Source organism: Staurois parvus, unplaced genomic scaffold (genome assembly GCF_062004578.1).
Source record: "Staurois parvus isolate SC_StPar_1 unplaced genomic scaffold, SC_StPar_1.0 ptg000694l, whole genome shotgun sequence".
NCBI classification, from domain to species: Eukaryota; Metazoa; Chordata; class Amphibia; order Anura; family Ranidae; genus Staurois; species Staurois parvus.
The window spans coordinates 2,875,613-2,893,450 of record NW_028318490.1 but is presented as its reverse complement, the minus strand read 5'-3'; the positions used below and the strand labels follow the sequence as shown (position 1 = coordinate 2,893,450).

The window sequence follows — 17,838 nt, the reverse complement described above, 5'->3', positions numbered from 1 at the left end:
AGTTTACTCACACCCTGTAACTGATAACAAGGCTGGTGTGGGGCATTGGAAATCTTTAGGTCTTGGTAGGCCTGCATGTCCATACATGGTTTATGCTTCTTCCAGCAGAACAAAAGTGATATTAAACCCTCATTTTTTTACGTGGTTTTAAAGTGGAAAGGTTTTTTTTTTACCTTAATGCATTCTATGCATTAAGAGAAGAAAACCTTCCTTTTTTTTAGTTAAAAAAAATGACTTTACAATCTCTTTAAATGCTAACACTTTCAGCAGCTGATTCAATCTCTTATGGAGTATGTAGCTTCCTTATCTTTTAATTCTTGCCTATGTTCCAGTTTAAGTTGGTGTCATGATCACTCCCCCAGGTTTCCTCTTTCAGGGTGTCTCTTTTCTCTTGCAGAATCCTATGGAGCCACCCTTGCATGCAGGGACTAGAGTTGTATCTTCCTTATAGCAAAGCTTCAGGCTCCACCCAAAAAAATAAAAGTCAGCAGCTACGAATACTGTAGCTGCTGACTTTTAATATAAATACACTTACCTGTCCAGGGATCCAGCCATGTCCTCACCAGAGCTGATTCTTCAGTCGGCTTCGGTTGCTGGTGCCAGCATCTTCAGTAAGGGAAACTAGAAGTGAAGCTTTGCGGCTTCACAGCCGGCTTCCTGCAGTGCATGCACAAAGCGTGCTACAGTTTGGGTATGGTCCCGCAGTGCTACAGTTTGGGTATGGGACCTGTGACTCGTCCCAGAAGACTGCAGGGGAGGGCGAACTTCTGGATCAGATCGCCGTGGTGCATCTGACACAAAATGGGAGCTGGTACCTGTCAAAATCAGGTATCCACCCCCCTTCCTCCCAAAAAGTGCCAAATGTGACAGGGGAGTGGGGGAAGAGGTAAACAAGCTGAAATTCCCCTTTTGGGACTGTGAGCATTAGGATAGCAAAGCACTCCCCTGCTTCTCCCTGCTGCTCCCTTCTTCCAAGACAGGAAGTTCAGGGAAGCAGTACTGAAACAGCAGGATCCATCAGTAATGAACGTTGTGAACTGTAGGTGCTGGTGTGAGACTTTTAACAAATAGTTTACCGGGGAATGTTTATATAATATAATAGTTTATTCTTTCCAGTACATCTCTTAAAGTTACAGGCACTCCACAGAACAATTTCCAGCCTTGACTCATTTAGGCTGCATTCACATAGGGACGTTTTGAATGGTGGGCAGAATCACCACGATTTTGGCTGTGATTTCAAAATGCTCTGCCATAATGACAAAGCACAGAATTATGTGTTCAGGTGAGTTACGACATTTGGGAGAAGATAGAGAAAACTTGGCACCCTTGATTCTCTCTTAGCGAGTCCCGTGGCTTGATTTAGAGTGGCCCGGGGCCTATGGAGGGTCTACTTTGTGTGAGAGGACGGAACACCCTGTGTTAGTATCACTGTTGGCAAAAGAGACTGTAAATTCTAGGGAAGATGACCTAAACTATTGGGATCTCTGGAGTGTTCTGCACTTGTGTGACCACTTTATAGACAGTTGGGAAATAAGAGAGAGTTCTGCACCATTCATTTTAATGCCACCTGTAAAATAATAAAAATAAATCATGCTGCAATTGTGGCAAACTGCATCACACAGCACGTGTCACCCAAAAGACATTCAGGAAATTCTTTTGGTCGACACGCATTGCATGATTCAGTGCAGTGGTCACACAAGTGCAGAACACTTCAGAGATCCCAATAGTTTACACCATCTTCCCTAGATTTTACAGTCTCTTTAGCCAGTGATGAAACTCACACAGGGTGTGTTCCTTCTTCTCACACAAAGGAGACCCTCCATAGGCCTGGGGCCACTCTAAATTAAGTCATGGGACCTGCTACATGAGGGTCAAGGTTTCTGCTCCCAAGTGTTCTCTCTCACCACCTTGGTGGTTCAGCCTTGCAGAGGGCTCTTTAGGTAGGCTCCAGTAAAACATGCCCTTGCTTATCAGGGCTGTAAGCATGTCCTTACAATGTGGAGAAAAATGTTGCTATAAAATGGGAGACGGCTGTACTCTGACAGGGCTCTTGAGCACATAGGAAGGAGAGCAAGCTGGGCTGCGGACTGATGTAGCTGTTATCTCTAAGGAGATTAACCCTTTTATGGGTACCCACCCAAGATCCAGTGGATTGTCTGAGCAAATGACTTTATCACATGGAGAGGTATGAGCTGGCAGCCTGGGGTTGGAAGGAGAGGTTTGTAGCGCTACCCCCGAAGGAACCACTTGTATGATGTCCACAGGCTCCCCTTTACTCACCTAGCAGCCAGGCACAGTGTATATCTTCAGCCAAATACACTCACACACACACTTCAGCTTGTTATCTTCAACACCAGTCTACGAGATGGTTTAAGTATGGATTTTATTGTAGAACTGGGGATAAGGATGGGGAATTGTAGTAGGATACTCCAAATCAGAACTATTCACACTGAGGACATCTAGCTGATTTCTTAGTAGAACACTGTAGATGTCTTGGCTGACAGTAGATAGCAGACTTCCCTTTGTCACATATAGCAGCAAGTGATTTAGGAGTGAGCAACGTCCCTTTAGCAGTAGTAGTTACAGGGCTGAGCTCCTCAACTAATAAGCCCGTGACAACAGACTGTGACAGCCCAAAGGTAACGTAGCTAGGTAAAGTCCTCTGCAGTAGTAGCACTTGGACACTACTCTTCAGAACACTAGCCAGTGTTCCCTTTTTCTAGATCCACACTGACTATCAAGCCCCAGGGGAGGGGGGGGGGTGGCAAGCACACAGAGTCCCCAAATTCCTCAATGTCAGAACTCACAAGACTCAAGGACAGAATGGCTGACTCCTTCCAATCGTCCAGGCGAAACCCTCCAGTGATACCAGACAGAGCTTTGGTGGACAGCTCCCCTCACTCAGCTTACTGAAGAACCAGGATCACTCTCTCTAATTCAGGTCCTCAGATTGACCCACCTGAGACCACATGGCAGCAGTTGCCAGGCGAGGCAGCCTGCCTCTAGCCTGGCTGGTGCAATTCACTCCTGGGAAAGACCCAGAACCCATGTGCTTCTAGAACATAAACACCACTCCCAGCATGCAATGGGACTGCCTTTCCTTGCAATTGGACAGGGCTGTATTCATGTTCATGCTGTTCATTTGTCTAGCCCCTCCCCATGTTCTGGAAGGCTCTCCTAGTTTCCTGAAGGCGGGCATAACTCAGACAAACTCCAACAGCATCATAGCAGCATGAGCAGACCTGACTAATCCACCACAGCACTCTGTCAGGCAGAATACCACACTGAATCTACATGACAGCCTCTCTAATAAGCAGAGAAACACAGCTATGCTTAATCTAACTATACACATCCTAGCACCTGACTAGTGTTGTATTGTCCGTATCTGCAGAAGTTCTTCAGTAAATGTTCATGAACTGTTCAAGTGCGTGGTCTGAAGGTCTTCTACAAAGGGGTACATGCAGGGCTGGTGCTGCCACTAGGCAAACTAGGCGTCCGCCTACAGCGAACTGCTCTTAGGGGCACCTGGGCACAGCACAGGCCAGCATTCTCTCTGTGTGGGATGCCACCTCATCATGAATGATCCTTCAGTTGAGAGTGGAAGTAGCAGAGGGGAAGAAGAAAGGTCAGAAGAAGGTGTCTAGGGCCAGTGTAGCAGCTGAGCTGCCACTCCTTTCAGTGTTCCTCTCAGACTCAGTCCCTTACTGCAAGCCAGCTGGCCACTGCTGATCACTGTGGAGTTCCAACCTATTCATCAGCAGAGGTGGAGGAGGTAATGTCTGACCAGGGGCGGACTGACCATTCGAGCACTTGGGCACTGCCCGAGGTCAGTAGGGGGCCCCATGAATTGCCCCTGGTACCTTTTTTATAGGCTTTTTTGAGTGTGGACAAGGACACAGGGGCACCATGATCCCCTATTGCCCATGGGCCCCATGCGTTGTCCATCCGCACCTGTGTCTGACTCTGATGTAGCATGTCTGTGGGTGTGACCCAGCCGGCCGGCCATCCATCACATGTGCAATGTGTCAGTGAGTGATGATATCATCACGATCCCACAGCTTGCTCTTCTAGTGCCTGCTGATCTGTGTTGGTGGTGGATCTTTCACTGTGTGGGATCACTCAGTTCAGCTGCCTGCTGTCACAGCCAGGGGCGGACTGACCATTTGGAAACTCGGGCACTGCCTGAGGGCCTAGGGTCAGTAGGGGGCCCCATGAGATGCCCCTGGTACTTTTTTCATAGGCTTTTTTGAGTTTGGGCAAGGACACAGGGGCCCCATGATCCCCTATTGCCTGGAGGCCCCATGAGTTGTCAGTCCGCCCCTGGTCACAGCATTGCCAGGAGAATTCCAGCCTGGGATCTGTCAGAGTGTGGATCCATCTTCCTCCACTCAGTACAACAGTCACCCTGCCACTGCCAGCTACAGATACAGTCCATCCTGATTCTGTCTTTAGTATTGGTGCTGTGGCCTCTTTTGGCATTTTGTTATGCAAATTAAAAGAAATGCAGCAGTTTTATGTTTTGTTGATTTAATATTTTATACTGCTTTTTAAAAAAAAAAATTTTTTTTTGGGGGGGGTTGGACTTAAGTAGCTGGTCTAGCAATGGCCCTGAGTAAATGCAGGGCATATCAGGAACAGGACTTGTACAAAAGGGAATAAAGAGATGTAAGAAAGCCACAATACAAGGGTTAAAGTTGGTGGGAGATGTGGCTATATTGCTGCTGCTACGAGTAACCAGCGCAGTGGTGCAGGATGCTATAGTAACCAGCCAGCTGGAGGTCGGTAGCTGGCATGGAAGATGGCGCCGCCCTGGTAGTGAAGGGGTTGGCGAGTTTGACCCGCTCCCTAGCAATCGGTACCCTATATAGGACCGACATCGCAGCACAAGGGACCTAGGGACCTAGGCTGGGGGCAAGAGGCAGTAATGAAGTGGATCCAAGTCAATTGTAAAGCTTATTAGCAACATAGTTCTGCTCTGAGAGTCTGGCGGGAACTCACATTGTCACTGAGATTGGGGTGACAAGCTATGGCTGTGCTGGTGAGCGAGACACAGGCTTCACATTGTCCCCTCAGAACTGCTGCATTCATGAGAGGAAGAGTACAGTGACATGAGAAAAGTGCTTAACCTCAAGTGTCTGAGTTAGGGTGCTGCTTTAATGCTGACTTTGCATGACTGCGGCCCTGTGCTCTCAGGGCATTTGTGAGCATGTTCGTGAGGGTCCCCGTATTGGGCGCTAAGCCCCGTCCACAGGGTGTCCTGCTTCCGATATCCCAAGTGCACTAGATTACCAGTCCCACACATTTTGAATCTGGTGAGAGACATGAATGCAGACTTGGATGAGCAAAACAGTGCTTCAGAAAGCATAACCATCCCCACCCCCCAAAAAAAAACTAAAGAGGTGAGAAACGGTGTGGGAAACAGATTAAAGCTGAACACCACAAAAAAACAACTTTGTAATGGGGCCCCTCCAGAACTGCAAGGATTAAATGTTTATTTTGTCCAAGGGGAACATAAAACTGCAATATTTATCCTATTCCTCCCTAAGTCCCCAGTCACACTGGATGCGAATTAGCATGTGATTTGCATGACTTGCAAATCGCATGCCAAGTTGCACCCTATCATCCGCAACTACAGCGGTCATATCGGTTCAGTTCCGACTTGGTCGGAGCCGCACCGAATTCAAACTAGTACATGTACTACTTTTGGTGTGATTTGCATAGACATCTGTGTTTGATGTCTTGCAAATTGCATCTGAAATCGGTATATCACCCAACTTTGAAATCGTGCGACTTCACTGCAAGTTGCACGATTTCAAAGTCGGGTTTGATGTGACCGGGGTGTTAGACTGGTTCCCCGTCAGTTGCAATCACTCTGACATCATCACATATAATGCAGAAACAGCAGTCCTGCACTGAAATGAGGACACCGAGGGCCTGCCAATGACCCAGAGCAGGTTCTCCAAAACGTTTTGTATTTCAATGGTTTTTATTAATTTATAACAATTAACACAGGATCAACAAATCACGCACACACAGGGGCTATCAATTTCACATAGAAGAATTAGAAAATTAGAGAAAATCAGTGCTCTAACAACAGGGCAAAAGATACGCCCACAGAGGGGCCATCAATGGCACTTAAATAACAAAACATAAATATAACACTGATAATAACTCAAACTAAAGGCAGCTATCCACTGTCACACCAAAAGCAAACAGAAAAAAGGGGGGAAAGGAAGGAGAAGTACAAAAGAAAAAATATAACCAAACCAAGAGCAGGGATCCAAGAACGCAACATCACATCCCCAGGCTAGCCAGGGAAGTGTGGGAAGGTATTGCAACCACTGCTCCCATATTTTCAAGAATTTACGTTGGGAGTCGTTGCAGATACTCGACATCTGTTCATTGAGCATCATAGTGGTCATACAGTCCCGCACCCCTGAAGAGGGACAAACGGGCGTTTCCATGCCGGAGCAATTGTTCTAGAGGCCGACAAAAACAAATAGGAAGCCAACTTCTGCTGATGAGACAAGAGGCCCAATATGGGACAATGAAGCAAAGCATATCGAGCATCCTGTCGTATAGAGAGATGGAACAAGGTGAAAAAGAGGCCAAACACACAAGACCAAAAACGAAGCAGCCTCGGGCATGACCACCAGATATGCAATACATCACCATGAAAGCATCGATCACTGCAGGCAGGGTTTGCCTGTGCCAAATGAGCCGGAACCCAAAACCAACAAAACTATACCTTGTAGGCCGCCTCCAGCGTGGTCGTATTAAAAGAGCATTTAGCTACAAGCGACCAGGCTCTATTCCAGTCCCCCAGATCCACAACCACTCCCAGGTCGCGCTCCCACTGAACGACATATGAAAGAGAAGTATGCGATGAGCGTCTATTCAAGGCTGCATAAAGAAAGGAGATGAGGTCTGTGGCGCCCGGCCGCTGTTGGCAAAGCAGTTTAAAGGCAGATTTCTGGTACGGGAAAACAGAAGTGCCCCGCAATGAGAGCAGCCAATGCCGCAAATGAAGGTAATGAAAAAAATTCCGCCGGAGGGACATCCCATGACTCCCGAAGAGAATTCCAGGTGGGGAAGGACCGAGAGGTCAAAAAGTGTCATACTTGTGAAAAACCGTTGGCCACCCACCAAGAAAACGCCCTTGGTTGATCTAAACCTGGTAGAAAGAGGGGGTTGTTAGTAATCGGGAGCAAAGGCAAGAAAGGTGACATTAGGCCACTGGAGTAACCTTACGAGTCCCACACTTGTAAACCATGGAGCAAAATCGGACTCAGTGCTGTGGGGCGCAGGGCAGGGGGAAGCCATAGAAGTGTCGAAATCGCAATAGGGGCACAATTAGGTAATTCCAGCAGGACCCAGAGAGGTATGTCTGAGGAAGCATACAACAGATAGATAGCGGGGTGATCTGGCTCGCCTGATATTTAGTTACATTGGGAACCCCAAGGCCACCCTGGAGTCTATGGACAAAAAGCGTAGTTCTGGATTCTCCAAACTTTTCGATTGTTTAAGTGGGAATAACAGTGCCCCATTGCTGGTATCAGTGGAAATAATAGTGCCTGTGACAGAGGTGTAGGTGGGATAGTGATTTTTACTGAGTGATTTGGAGGGCACACAATGAGTATAGCAAGGTTCTGGCAAAACAAAAGTTAAGTCCGTACCACAGGGTGGGACACACAACAAGGATCACCAAGTTCTGCTAGGCAACAAAGGGGGGGTTAGTCCATAGCACTGTCTGGGCCCACAACAGGGAGGCAGGTTCTGGCAGGCAATGGGTTATGTCTAGGTTAGCACACAACAAGGAGGCAGGCTCTGGCAGGCAATGGGTTAAGTCCAGGTGGGCACACTACAGGGAGGCAGGCTCTGGCAGGCAATGGGTTAAGTCCAGGTGGGCACACAACAGGGAGGCAGGCTTTGGCAGGCAATGGGTTAAGTCCAGGTGGGCACACAACAGGGAGGCAGGCTTTGGCAGGCAATGGATTAAGTCCAGGTGAGCACACAACAGGGAGGCAGGCTCTGGCAGGCAATGGGCTAAGTCCAGGTGGGCACACAACAAGGAGGCAGAGTAGAGAGGGTTAAGTCCTTGGCACAGGGTAGCAATTCACGGACTCACCAGCCAGCAGTGGCCTCAGCAGAGGAAGTCTAGGCAGATAGGCGCCAACTCCTCACGGGTCTTCAGAGGGCTGTGTGTCCTGGCCAAAGCTTCAAGACCGCTTCAAGGCAAAAGCACAGTTCAATGCATCTCCTAGAGAGGCCTGCAGCCATGAGCTGCTCTGTCCATTCTGACTCAAGCTCTGCCCATTCTCCCTCCCATAGGGACATTATATGGTCCTTTCAATTTGACTAAGCCCCTGGTGCCAACCATGCTGCTTGCGCTCCCTGCTGAGATCAACCTCATCTCCCACCCCCTGCGGGGCACAGGAACTCCAGAATTTAACAAAGCAGAAAAGCTGACTGCTGGACACACTAAATATATTTATTGAAATATATTGAATACGGCCAAAATTGTAGCATTACAAATATATGTCAATATATTTGGGAAGAATAATTTTAAAATATATTTCAAATATATTTTTATTTCATGAGCTGCATTTCCATGGTTACAAATTGTTACGATGTATATAAAAATAGAACAGCACTTTATATATGATGACACAACGGCTGCCAATAGTATAAGCCAAGTCTGCTGCTGATATTTCAATACACACTCCTATACAGAGCAAGTGTGCTTTTTAAAAATGAAATGCAGACAGCTGAATGTTTTGCTTTCTGGCTGCAGATCACTTCTAGGATACAGACTACAGCAGGTGCTGCCTGCTCTCCAAAACTACATTTCCCAGCATGCACCTAGGCACTTCCTGTACAAGGTCCCAGTCACAGCACAAGAGCAGGGCAGGGCTCAGGATCTTCCTGGAGACAGCAAACACTTCACCCATAGTGATCTGACTTGTACTGAGTTTCATGTTGGATTCATGCAGAGTTCGGTTACGAGGATTTCCCTGAATCCCTGAGCCCCTCCTCTGGAGGTCAGTTATTGATGCATTCTGGTACTTGTAGTTGTGACTGTAATTTTGTATTCTTGTTTTATGAATTCATCTTTTTCACAGACATTGTGGGAAATTGGGCCCTCCTAGTGCCGTTTGCAGCATTGGTGCCAGGCGAGTGAGGATCTGCAGCGGTTGGCTATTATCTGGGTTCTGTCTTAACACTTTCCAATGACGCTTTTTAACATTTATTTTTAATAGAAACCAACTTTCTGCCATAGGAAAGAGGGGCACCTTATAGCACCAGGTATGTAGGCAAAGGACATAATTTTTACACCCCCAGGTACGTGGACTATGAATGAATAAAGTTCCGCTGTCACAAACTGCGAGCAGGCAGCTCCTTATTGCAGAAGAGACATGCGATTCTCTGCTCACAGCATTCTTCAGCATGTAAACGGAGCTGCACAGTTTTATTATTATTATTATACAGGATTTATAAATGCCAACAGTTTGCTCAGCGCTTTACAAAATGAGGGCAGACAGTACAGTTACAATACAGTTTGGTGCCAGAGGAATCAGAGGGCCCTGCTCGTTAGATCTTACAATCTGAGAGAGTCAAGTGATACGAATGGTAACAACTGTGGGGGATGAGCTCATGGAGAAAGTAAAAATACAGTGTATTAGTTAGAAGCAGGATAAACGTCCTCCCTGCCTCCTGCTTCTGCGTGCTCCTTGGGAGCGTGCAGCACCGTGATCCGGTGCCCGCTGTGTCCTCCGGACACAGTGGAGCACCGATCGTAGTACGGGACCTCTGTGCGAGGTCCCGATCATGTGATCACTAATTGGCCAATCAGTGATCGCATGCAGAGTAGTAAGCAAGATGTCACTTCTGATATCATTGCTTACTACACGTGAAATCTGTGAATGACCACAGAGGTCACATGCTACAAGGTTATTCACAACATCCTTGTACTATGTGACAAGCTGTGACCAATCACAGCTCACACAGTAGTTCTCAATGGCTGCAAGAATGCAGCCAGAGAGAAGGAGAAATGGTTGCTTTTACAGCCTTTATGGGTGTAAAAGCAATCAGTGTAACAAAAAAAATCTTCATCACCCTCCACAAGTAGTACAGTGTCACCATGGACGTATTCTGCTACGTCTTTGCTAAAAAAAATCCCAATATGTGTAAATTAATTGGTTTGCCTGAAAGTTATAGCCTGAAAAAAAACAATATTTTTGACTTTTTGCTATAAAACATGTCCAGTAAAAAAATTTCAAAAATCGAATTTTGTCATAAATTTAGGCCAAAATGTATTCTGCTACGTCTTTGCTAAAAAAAATCCCAATATGTGTAAATTAATTGGTTTGCCTGAAAGTTATAGCGTTTACAAATGGCGGTATATATACTGGAAATTTTTTTTCCATACTAGTAATGGCAGCGATCAGCATCTTATAGTGGGACTGCAGGATTGTGCCGGTCATTCTTACACTGGCTAACTGACTAACTGTCACCGACATCCCCAGTGACACTAATACAGTCATCAGTGCTAATAAAAAGCACTGACACTGTACTAATGACACTGAGCAGGAAGGGGTTAACATGTGGGGCGATCAAAGGGTTAAATGTATGTGTTTTATTGCGTTTTACTGTGTAAGCACGCTGCTTTGTATTACTCTGCTATGCGGAGCAATACAAAGCAGTGTGCTGGAGCTGACAGAGGAGAGATCTGTATTTTTTAAATACAGACCTCTCTCCCTTCCTTGGCGATCACCGGGTGACGGCAGGGGATCTCTGGCTGGGACCCAGTGATGGACAGCTGTAGCTGCCAATAGCGGCACGAGTAGGGCACGCACGCTGTGCACATGCAGCTCCTACCTGGGAATACAAAATCACATATATGTGTGTGTGTGATTTTGCGCAGCCCTGCCACCCTGTAGCAGTAGTTCTGCTGTAGGGTGGTCGGGAAGCAGTTAGAAGGGTTTTTAGGGATAGATGGATAGATTTGGACATAGTCGGACAGATTGGGGTAAGGAATTACATAGGATGGGAGAAGTCCTGAAGGCGAGGATGGGAGGAGAAACAAGGGAGCTAGAGAGCAGGAGGTCTTGGGAGGACCAAAGAGTGCAGTTTGGTTGATATTATGAGACCAGGTTAGTGATATAGCTGGGGGCAGAGTTGTGGATGGCTTTGTAAGTTTTTAGTATTTTGAATTTTATTCGTTGGGGAAACAGAAGCCAGTGGAGGGATTGGCAAAGAGAAGTAGCAGACACTGAAAGGTTGTAAAGGTGGATGAGTCTGGCAGCAGCATTCATGATGGACTGAAGGGGGGATAGCCTATGTAAAGGTAAACCAATGAGAAAGAAGTTGCAGTAATTGAGACAAATGATAACCAAGGAGTGAATTCAAAGCTTTGTGATGTTATTCCTTAACCACTTGCCGCCCTGCCACTGTAGAAATACGGTGGCAGGGCGGCACGGGCAGGCAAAACCACGTTTTAAAACGTGTGTTTTGTAAACAGGTAGGGGGCGTGCGCGAGGCGCGCCACCGCCCTGCTTGTCCCGCCGATCACAGCCGCGGATGTCAGTCGCCGGGTCACAGCCGGTCCTTACCGGCTATGACCTGGCGATCGGCGGCAATCAGTGACAGAGAGCACAGCTGCAGTAGCTGTGCTCTCTGTCACTTCCCTGACAGCTCGAGAACACACTGACCTGGACAGAAGAGTTTCCCTCTCCCGATCAGCGGTGTTGCCTTCAGCACACACCCCCGCCCCCTAGTAAAACACTCCTCCTCACACAGATAACCCTTCCCTGCAAAATAAAGTTAACCCCTTCCTCCCCAGTGCCATTAGTACAGTGTCAGTGGTTTTTTTTTTGCACTTATCACTGTATTGGTGTCACTGGGGATGTCAGTGACCCCAAGTTAGTACCCCCCAATGTCAGAATGTCCGCCGCAGTCCCGCCATAAGTCCCTGATCGCCGCCATAAGTCGCTGATCGCCACCATTATTAGTATAAAAAAAACCTAAAAATCCCAGTATCTTTCCCGCCATTTGTAAATGCTATAACTTTCACGTAAACCAATTAATTTACACGTATTGTTTTTTTTTTTTACCAAAGACATGACGCAGAATGCATTTTGGCAGAAATTTATGACTAAATTTGATTTTTAATTTTTTTTTTACTGGACATGTTTTATAGCAAAAAGTCCAAAATATTGTTTTTTTTCCTCAAAATTGTCAGCCTTTTTTTTTATAGCGCAAAAAATAAAAACCGCACAGGCGATCAAATACCACCGAAAGAAAGCTCAATTTGTGGGGAAAAAAAGGATGTAAATTTCATTTATGTACCATATTGCATGACCGCTCAATTGTCCGTTAAACTAGCGCAGCGCTGTATAGCAAAAAAATGGTGTAAATTGCAGTATTTATACCATAGTTTGTAGACGCTATAACGTTCACAAAAAGCAATCAATATACACTTATTGGGATTTTTTTACCAAAAACATGTAGCAGAATACATTTTGGCCTAAATTTATAACCAACTTTGAGTTTACTATATATTTTTTATAGCTGAAAGTAAAAAATATTGTTTTTCTTCAAAATGTTTGGCCTTTTTTTGTTTATAGCGTGAAAAATAAAAAGAGCACAGGTGATCAAATACCGCCGAAAGAAAGCTCTATTTGTGTAAAAAAAGGATGTAAATTTCGTTTGGGTGCAGCATTGCATGACCACGCAATTATCAGTTGAATTAGTGCAGCGCCAAGTATCAAAAAGAGGCCTGGTCATTAAGGGGGGTAAATCTTCTGGAGCTCAAGTGGTTAAAAAAGGGTGTATTCTGGAGATGTTCTGGAGGTTGAGGTGGCATGACTTGGACAGGGATTGGATGTGGGCCTGAAAGGTGAATTCATAGTCCAGGGATACCCCTAGCACCCTGGTATGCGGGGACGGGTTGATAGTTGTGCCATCGACCTTGACTGAGAAATCAGGGGAAGGGGCACATGGGAGAGGAAATATTAAGAGCTCAGTTTTGGATAGATTGAGTTTGAGGAAGTGGTGTGACATCCATATTAATATGTCTGTTAGTAAATCAGTGATATGTGAGGAAACTAATGGAGTGAGCTGCGTGATAGAAAGATAGATTTGGGTGTCATCAGCATAGATATGGTTTTGGAAGCCATTGGAAGCTATCAGCTGACCCAGGGAGGAGGTGTAAATCAAGAATAAAAGATGTCCAAGGACACAACTTTGGGGTACCCGACGGTAAAAGGAATAGGAGAAGAGGAAGTAGAGTAGTAAGTGACACTGAAGGTGCGGTGAGATAGGTAAGATGAGAGCCAACAGAAAGTACAATCACAGAGACCAAGGAAATAGATTTTTTTTGAATAGGAGGGGTGGTCAACTGTACCAAAGGCAGTAGAGAGGTCCAAGAGTAAGAGTACAGAAGTGACCATTGGTTTTAGCTGTTAGTAAGTCATTTGTGAGTTTTAAGAAAGCAGTTTCTGTGGATTGTTGCTGGCGAAATACAGACTGAAGGGGATCAAGAAGGTTATACTGAATGAGGTGGAAGCTCAGCCGCATGTAGACTAGATGTTCAAGGAGTTTGGAGGCAAAAAGGGAGTAAGGAGATGAGTCTTAGGCTGTTAAAAGATAAGTTCACCTCTGGGAACATGTTACATGTTCCACCTGTTTTTAGGGTGGAACATGTAACATGTTCCCAATGATGCAGCTGCCGCTCTTTTTAAAAAAAAAGTGCGACTGTGCGGTGCTTGGCTATGTCATTCATTCACAGAGTTCCACCCTAGCGGCTGTCAGCTTGTAGTCCTCAGTGCCTGATGAAAGGGTCCTGGGAGACTCCAAAACGTTGCCTTGCTGTAACTATGTGATCGTTCATTAAAACCTTTGGACCCATATTGGTGATCCTCGGTTCGCTGGTGACATTCTCCCTTGCTGATTCTGTTCGGTTCCAGCTGACAGTCACTGCAGAACCCACAGAATACACACAGCCATTTTTAATGCAGGAACGTGTGCGTTTGGATTGTACACTTGTTTTCTGAACTCCCATGGAGCTCCACACGGTTCATTTATTCTTCCTGTCATTATATCTGCTTGCCCGTACATCCTGTGCGGGCAAGCAGAAATACTGACAGGTATGCAGGAGACCTGCATGGCACCAGCTATCTGCTGATCATTGGTGGAATGGTTTACAGGCTCCTTTAACAAGAAATAAATAAATGCACATTTTATATCTGCAAAAAAATTTGCATTTATTATTTTTTGTCAAAAGGTGAACTTTTACAGGAGAAGGGGTAGGAGCAGGTGGCTCAGCTAGCTGGGAGGCTAAGCCAGCTGCTCCTACCCCTTCTCTTGCCTGGCTCTCCAATGGGTGTTGGGGGGGCAGAGCAGAGAGCCCATGCCTGACAGTCACCGCTCTCTGCTCAGTGAAAACGTGTTAGTTGTGAGGCTTAGAGCTAGCAGGGGACAGCTGCAGCATCACACGGTAATGCCTCCAGTATGAAAGTATGTGTATGTGTGTGTATATATATATATATATTTTATTTTTTTTTTAATTACAACATTTCTCCTTTCAGGAAAGTGCATTTTGTAGAATCCCTTGTGTGACATTTCCCTGATTGATTGTCTCTTGCAGCAACACCACATGTATTATGTCCCCTCACTGATTTATCTTCCTAAAAGCAGATTTCTGATATCTGATTTTGCTGCTAACTCTCCAGTGACATGTCTAAGCTGTACTATTCTGTGTTCTTTATTACAGGAAAGAGAGATTGTTCTGCCTGAAAGGATTTGACAGTTATGGAGAGATCACACTCCAGTCACAGGAGGAGAGGAGGAAGAAATCAGGTAAATAAAGGAAGCTGTAAAATATCTCACTCAACGCTACCAATGAGGCATGAATGATGGCAGAAGTACAAGAGGTAAACAAGAATGTCATCCAGAAGAGAACACATGGTCCATTGTGTTGAAGACAGGTTGCTTTTACATTATATTAAATACAATGTTTTTTGCATTAACAGAAATATATCATGAACCTTCTACATTGAAAATGTTGGCTTGCTGAAGCTAAAGGTGCCTACAGACATTCCTAGTCCAGCCACCAGGTCTTAAATTATACACATAACAAATTATATTTCTAGTAAATAATTGTTGCACAGATCTGTGTTTGCATCTGTTGTAGAAAATGGCAACTCTCTGCCCAACTTCTCCAATTGGGTCAACAGACAATGGCAAAATCCAGTCTGGCCTACTGACTCCCTCTCTAATTGGCTGGAGATGTCTGTTACATTAGCCAGATAATATGAATGTTCTCTGATGTTTGTACGCACAGGACTGTTGAACTACTTCACCTTCCTGGGATATAATGGGCCAATGAGAACATACCATTGCTTACTGATAGCCTAGAACAGGCTATCCTAGAAGAAGACTTACATTTGTTTATTAGGCAGCGCAATGATGATTTGCAAAATTATACAACTCATAGTATCCAATCAGATTTCAGTTTACTGATTTTAGATCTGTAACATATACATTTTATTTGCTATGGATTACTTACTTTGAATACAATAACTTTGTACTTTGAATACAATAACTTTGCACTGCATTAAAAACAACATATAGCATATGCAGCTAGGGGCCCTATGCAGTTTTTCGTAACATAGTCATTTATACTTCTTGTTGGGGATTCAAGGATTTGCCACTCAAAAATAATTTCTATAGGATGGTTATAACTTAGATTGAATTACCAATCTGTCTCTCCCTGGCAGGATCCAGATGTGCGTTTATCAAAGCTTTTATCCTATGCATTGCGTCATGGAGCTGTCTCTATGGGCTTAGAAATGGAATCAGGTAAGTGGTGCTGGTTATGAATTTTGGAGAGCTAATATATGTTCAGTAAAACCTATCCTTTAAAAGGAAATCAGACTGTGAACTCTCACTGACACAATCTCTGACGCGTGTGCCACATAGTAGTGATGGGCTAGTGAAACTAAAATAATTTGTGATGTCACTGAATCGCAGGAGCTGGGGGGTGGCTGCTTCCATGAGAACTTGATTAGGTGTTTTGTGACAGAATCTTCTTTTACCTTTTAAAATATATGTTGTGGAGACAAAATGGATGCAAGCTTTAGGTTGATGTATCAGTATGGTATAGGAAACAGCTTTCAGTTTAATAGGGAGTAGTTGTATTATGGCAGAACGTATACGGTAACACAAGCCATATTGATGCCACTTTGACTGTAGACTGGTACCACTAACAGCTAGGGGGAGCAAGTTGAATATTTTTTTAGTAGGAGGCTGAGTAGCAGCCTGGAAAAATAGTCAGAGGGGTAAAATTTGGGTCAGGGCTGAGGGGCTTTACAGATCAGTTCTCTGATACCTCCCCCTGATCTAGAGACATGGAGAAGTTTCTAGAACTCAGTGGGTGGGGGTGAGTAGGAACTGGTCCTCACTCTTAAGGGATTCTGGCCATTCCCCAAGCAGGAGGCTTTGCATGGGGTCAGGACAGCCCTTAAAGTAGAATTAAAGGCCAAACTTATTTTTTTATTCCATTCTAAATAGTCTAATAAGGGAGAATTAGATCTCCTGTCAGATTTTTTTTTTTTTCTTTTGCCATCTGTGTCCCATTGTGGTGATTCCCTTCACTTCCTATCCCATAGCCAAACAGGAAGTAATAGGAAATCCCTGCAAATTAGGGGATTCCTTGGGCACCCGCAGATCACCAAAACTAGTGTCCCCATTGGAAGATTTCCCCTGTATTACTTTTTCTGGGGACAACCCAAAATTTGGGGTTTTCTTTTACTTTTCACTTTCAATGATAATAGCAAACAGGACAAATATAGAGGGTGAATCTCCCAAACTGGGTCACACCGCAAAGAAAAAAAAAAAAGACGGGTTCTAATCACTCTCCACTCTGTCCAAAACAAAAAAAAGATTTACCTTTAGCTATACTTTAAAAGCAACTGAGTCTGCTCAGTAGCAAGAGAGTTCAGGTGGAAGATGTGAGAGCAGGAGCTGGAGTGTGGAGCCTGGGAGTGTGGAGCCTAGGGAAGGGGCCTGCCCCCAGGATGGAGCTGACAGGGAAAGCTGAAGCTCACTGGCCCCTGGAGTGAGGACCATTTGTGGAGCTAAGGAAGGAGCCAGCCCAGCAGAAGGCCTGAAGGCAGCTATCAACCTGCAGCTTGCAGAAGAAGGACAGTGAGTACTTCTACACCAAATTAGACTGAAGTAGGGGAGAGGGCATTTAGGTGGGAAACCTAACTAGGCCCCAGCTGGACTATGCTTTAAAGCTTTGGCCTCTAGCTCCCCTTTGTCCAGGGATTTCTCCAGACAGCTGGATAGAAGAGGGCTATCTGGGGTTTGGGGTGGTTTGCCAGGAGAGGCTAGATAGGTCTCCAAGAAGAGAAACCCTTCTGAGTACTTGTACATAGTTCCAGGAAGTTGTCCTCCGTTTAACAGTGTCTTGGGCATCCCACGTATCCCTCATTCAAGTTCAAATCCCCTAAAATATCCAAAAAACCAAGTTCAAGGACTGTTTACTGTCTCTGGAGGGGAATATGTGTTGGCTGGCTGTGCAAGACTATAGGGGGACCCAAATCTTCAGCATCTCCTAGATTGTAAGCTCGAAAGAGCAGGGCCCTCAATCCCCTCATGTTTTGCATTGTATTGGTATTGTTTTGTCACATGTTCTGTCCCCCTTTGTAATGTACAGTGCTGAGCGAACTATTGACGCTTTATAAATACTGTATAATAATAATAATAATAACTCCTAAGGGGGTAGTGCCACATAAGGTAGATGGCTACACTCTGGGGACATTTACTAAAACT

The 17,838-nt window shown here is 45.3% G+C and overlaps 1 protein-coding gene across 2 annotated transcripts in view; it reads left to right on the top strand.

The window, feature by feature from the left end:
* The first annotated feature begins 8,886 nt into the window (after positions 1-8,886).
* Positions 8,887-17,838, top strand: part of TRPT1 (tRNA phosphotransferase 1) — a 31,834-nt gene continuing 22,882 nt past the window's right edge. The window contains exons 1-4 of one of the 2 annotated variants that reach the window (XM_089652811.1): positions 8,887-9,041; positions 9,261-9,306; positions 14,774-14,859; positions 15,780-15,861. In XM_089652811.1, coding sequence (XP_089508937.1) covers positions 14,812-14,859; positions 15,780-15,861 — 130 coding nt within the window. In that variant the 5' untranslated portion in view covers positions 8,887-9,041; positions 9,261-9,306; positions 14,774-14,811. The remainder of the gene's footprint in view (positions 9,042-9,260; positions 9,307-14,773; positions 14,860-15,779; positions 15,862-17,838) is intronic. The other variant, XM_089652812.1, reaches the window with a different exon arrangement.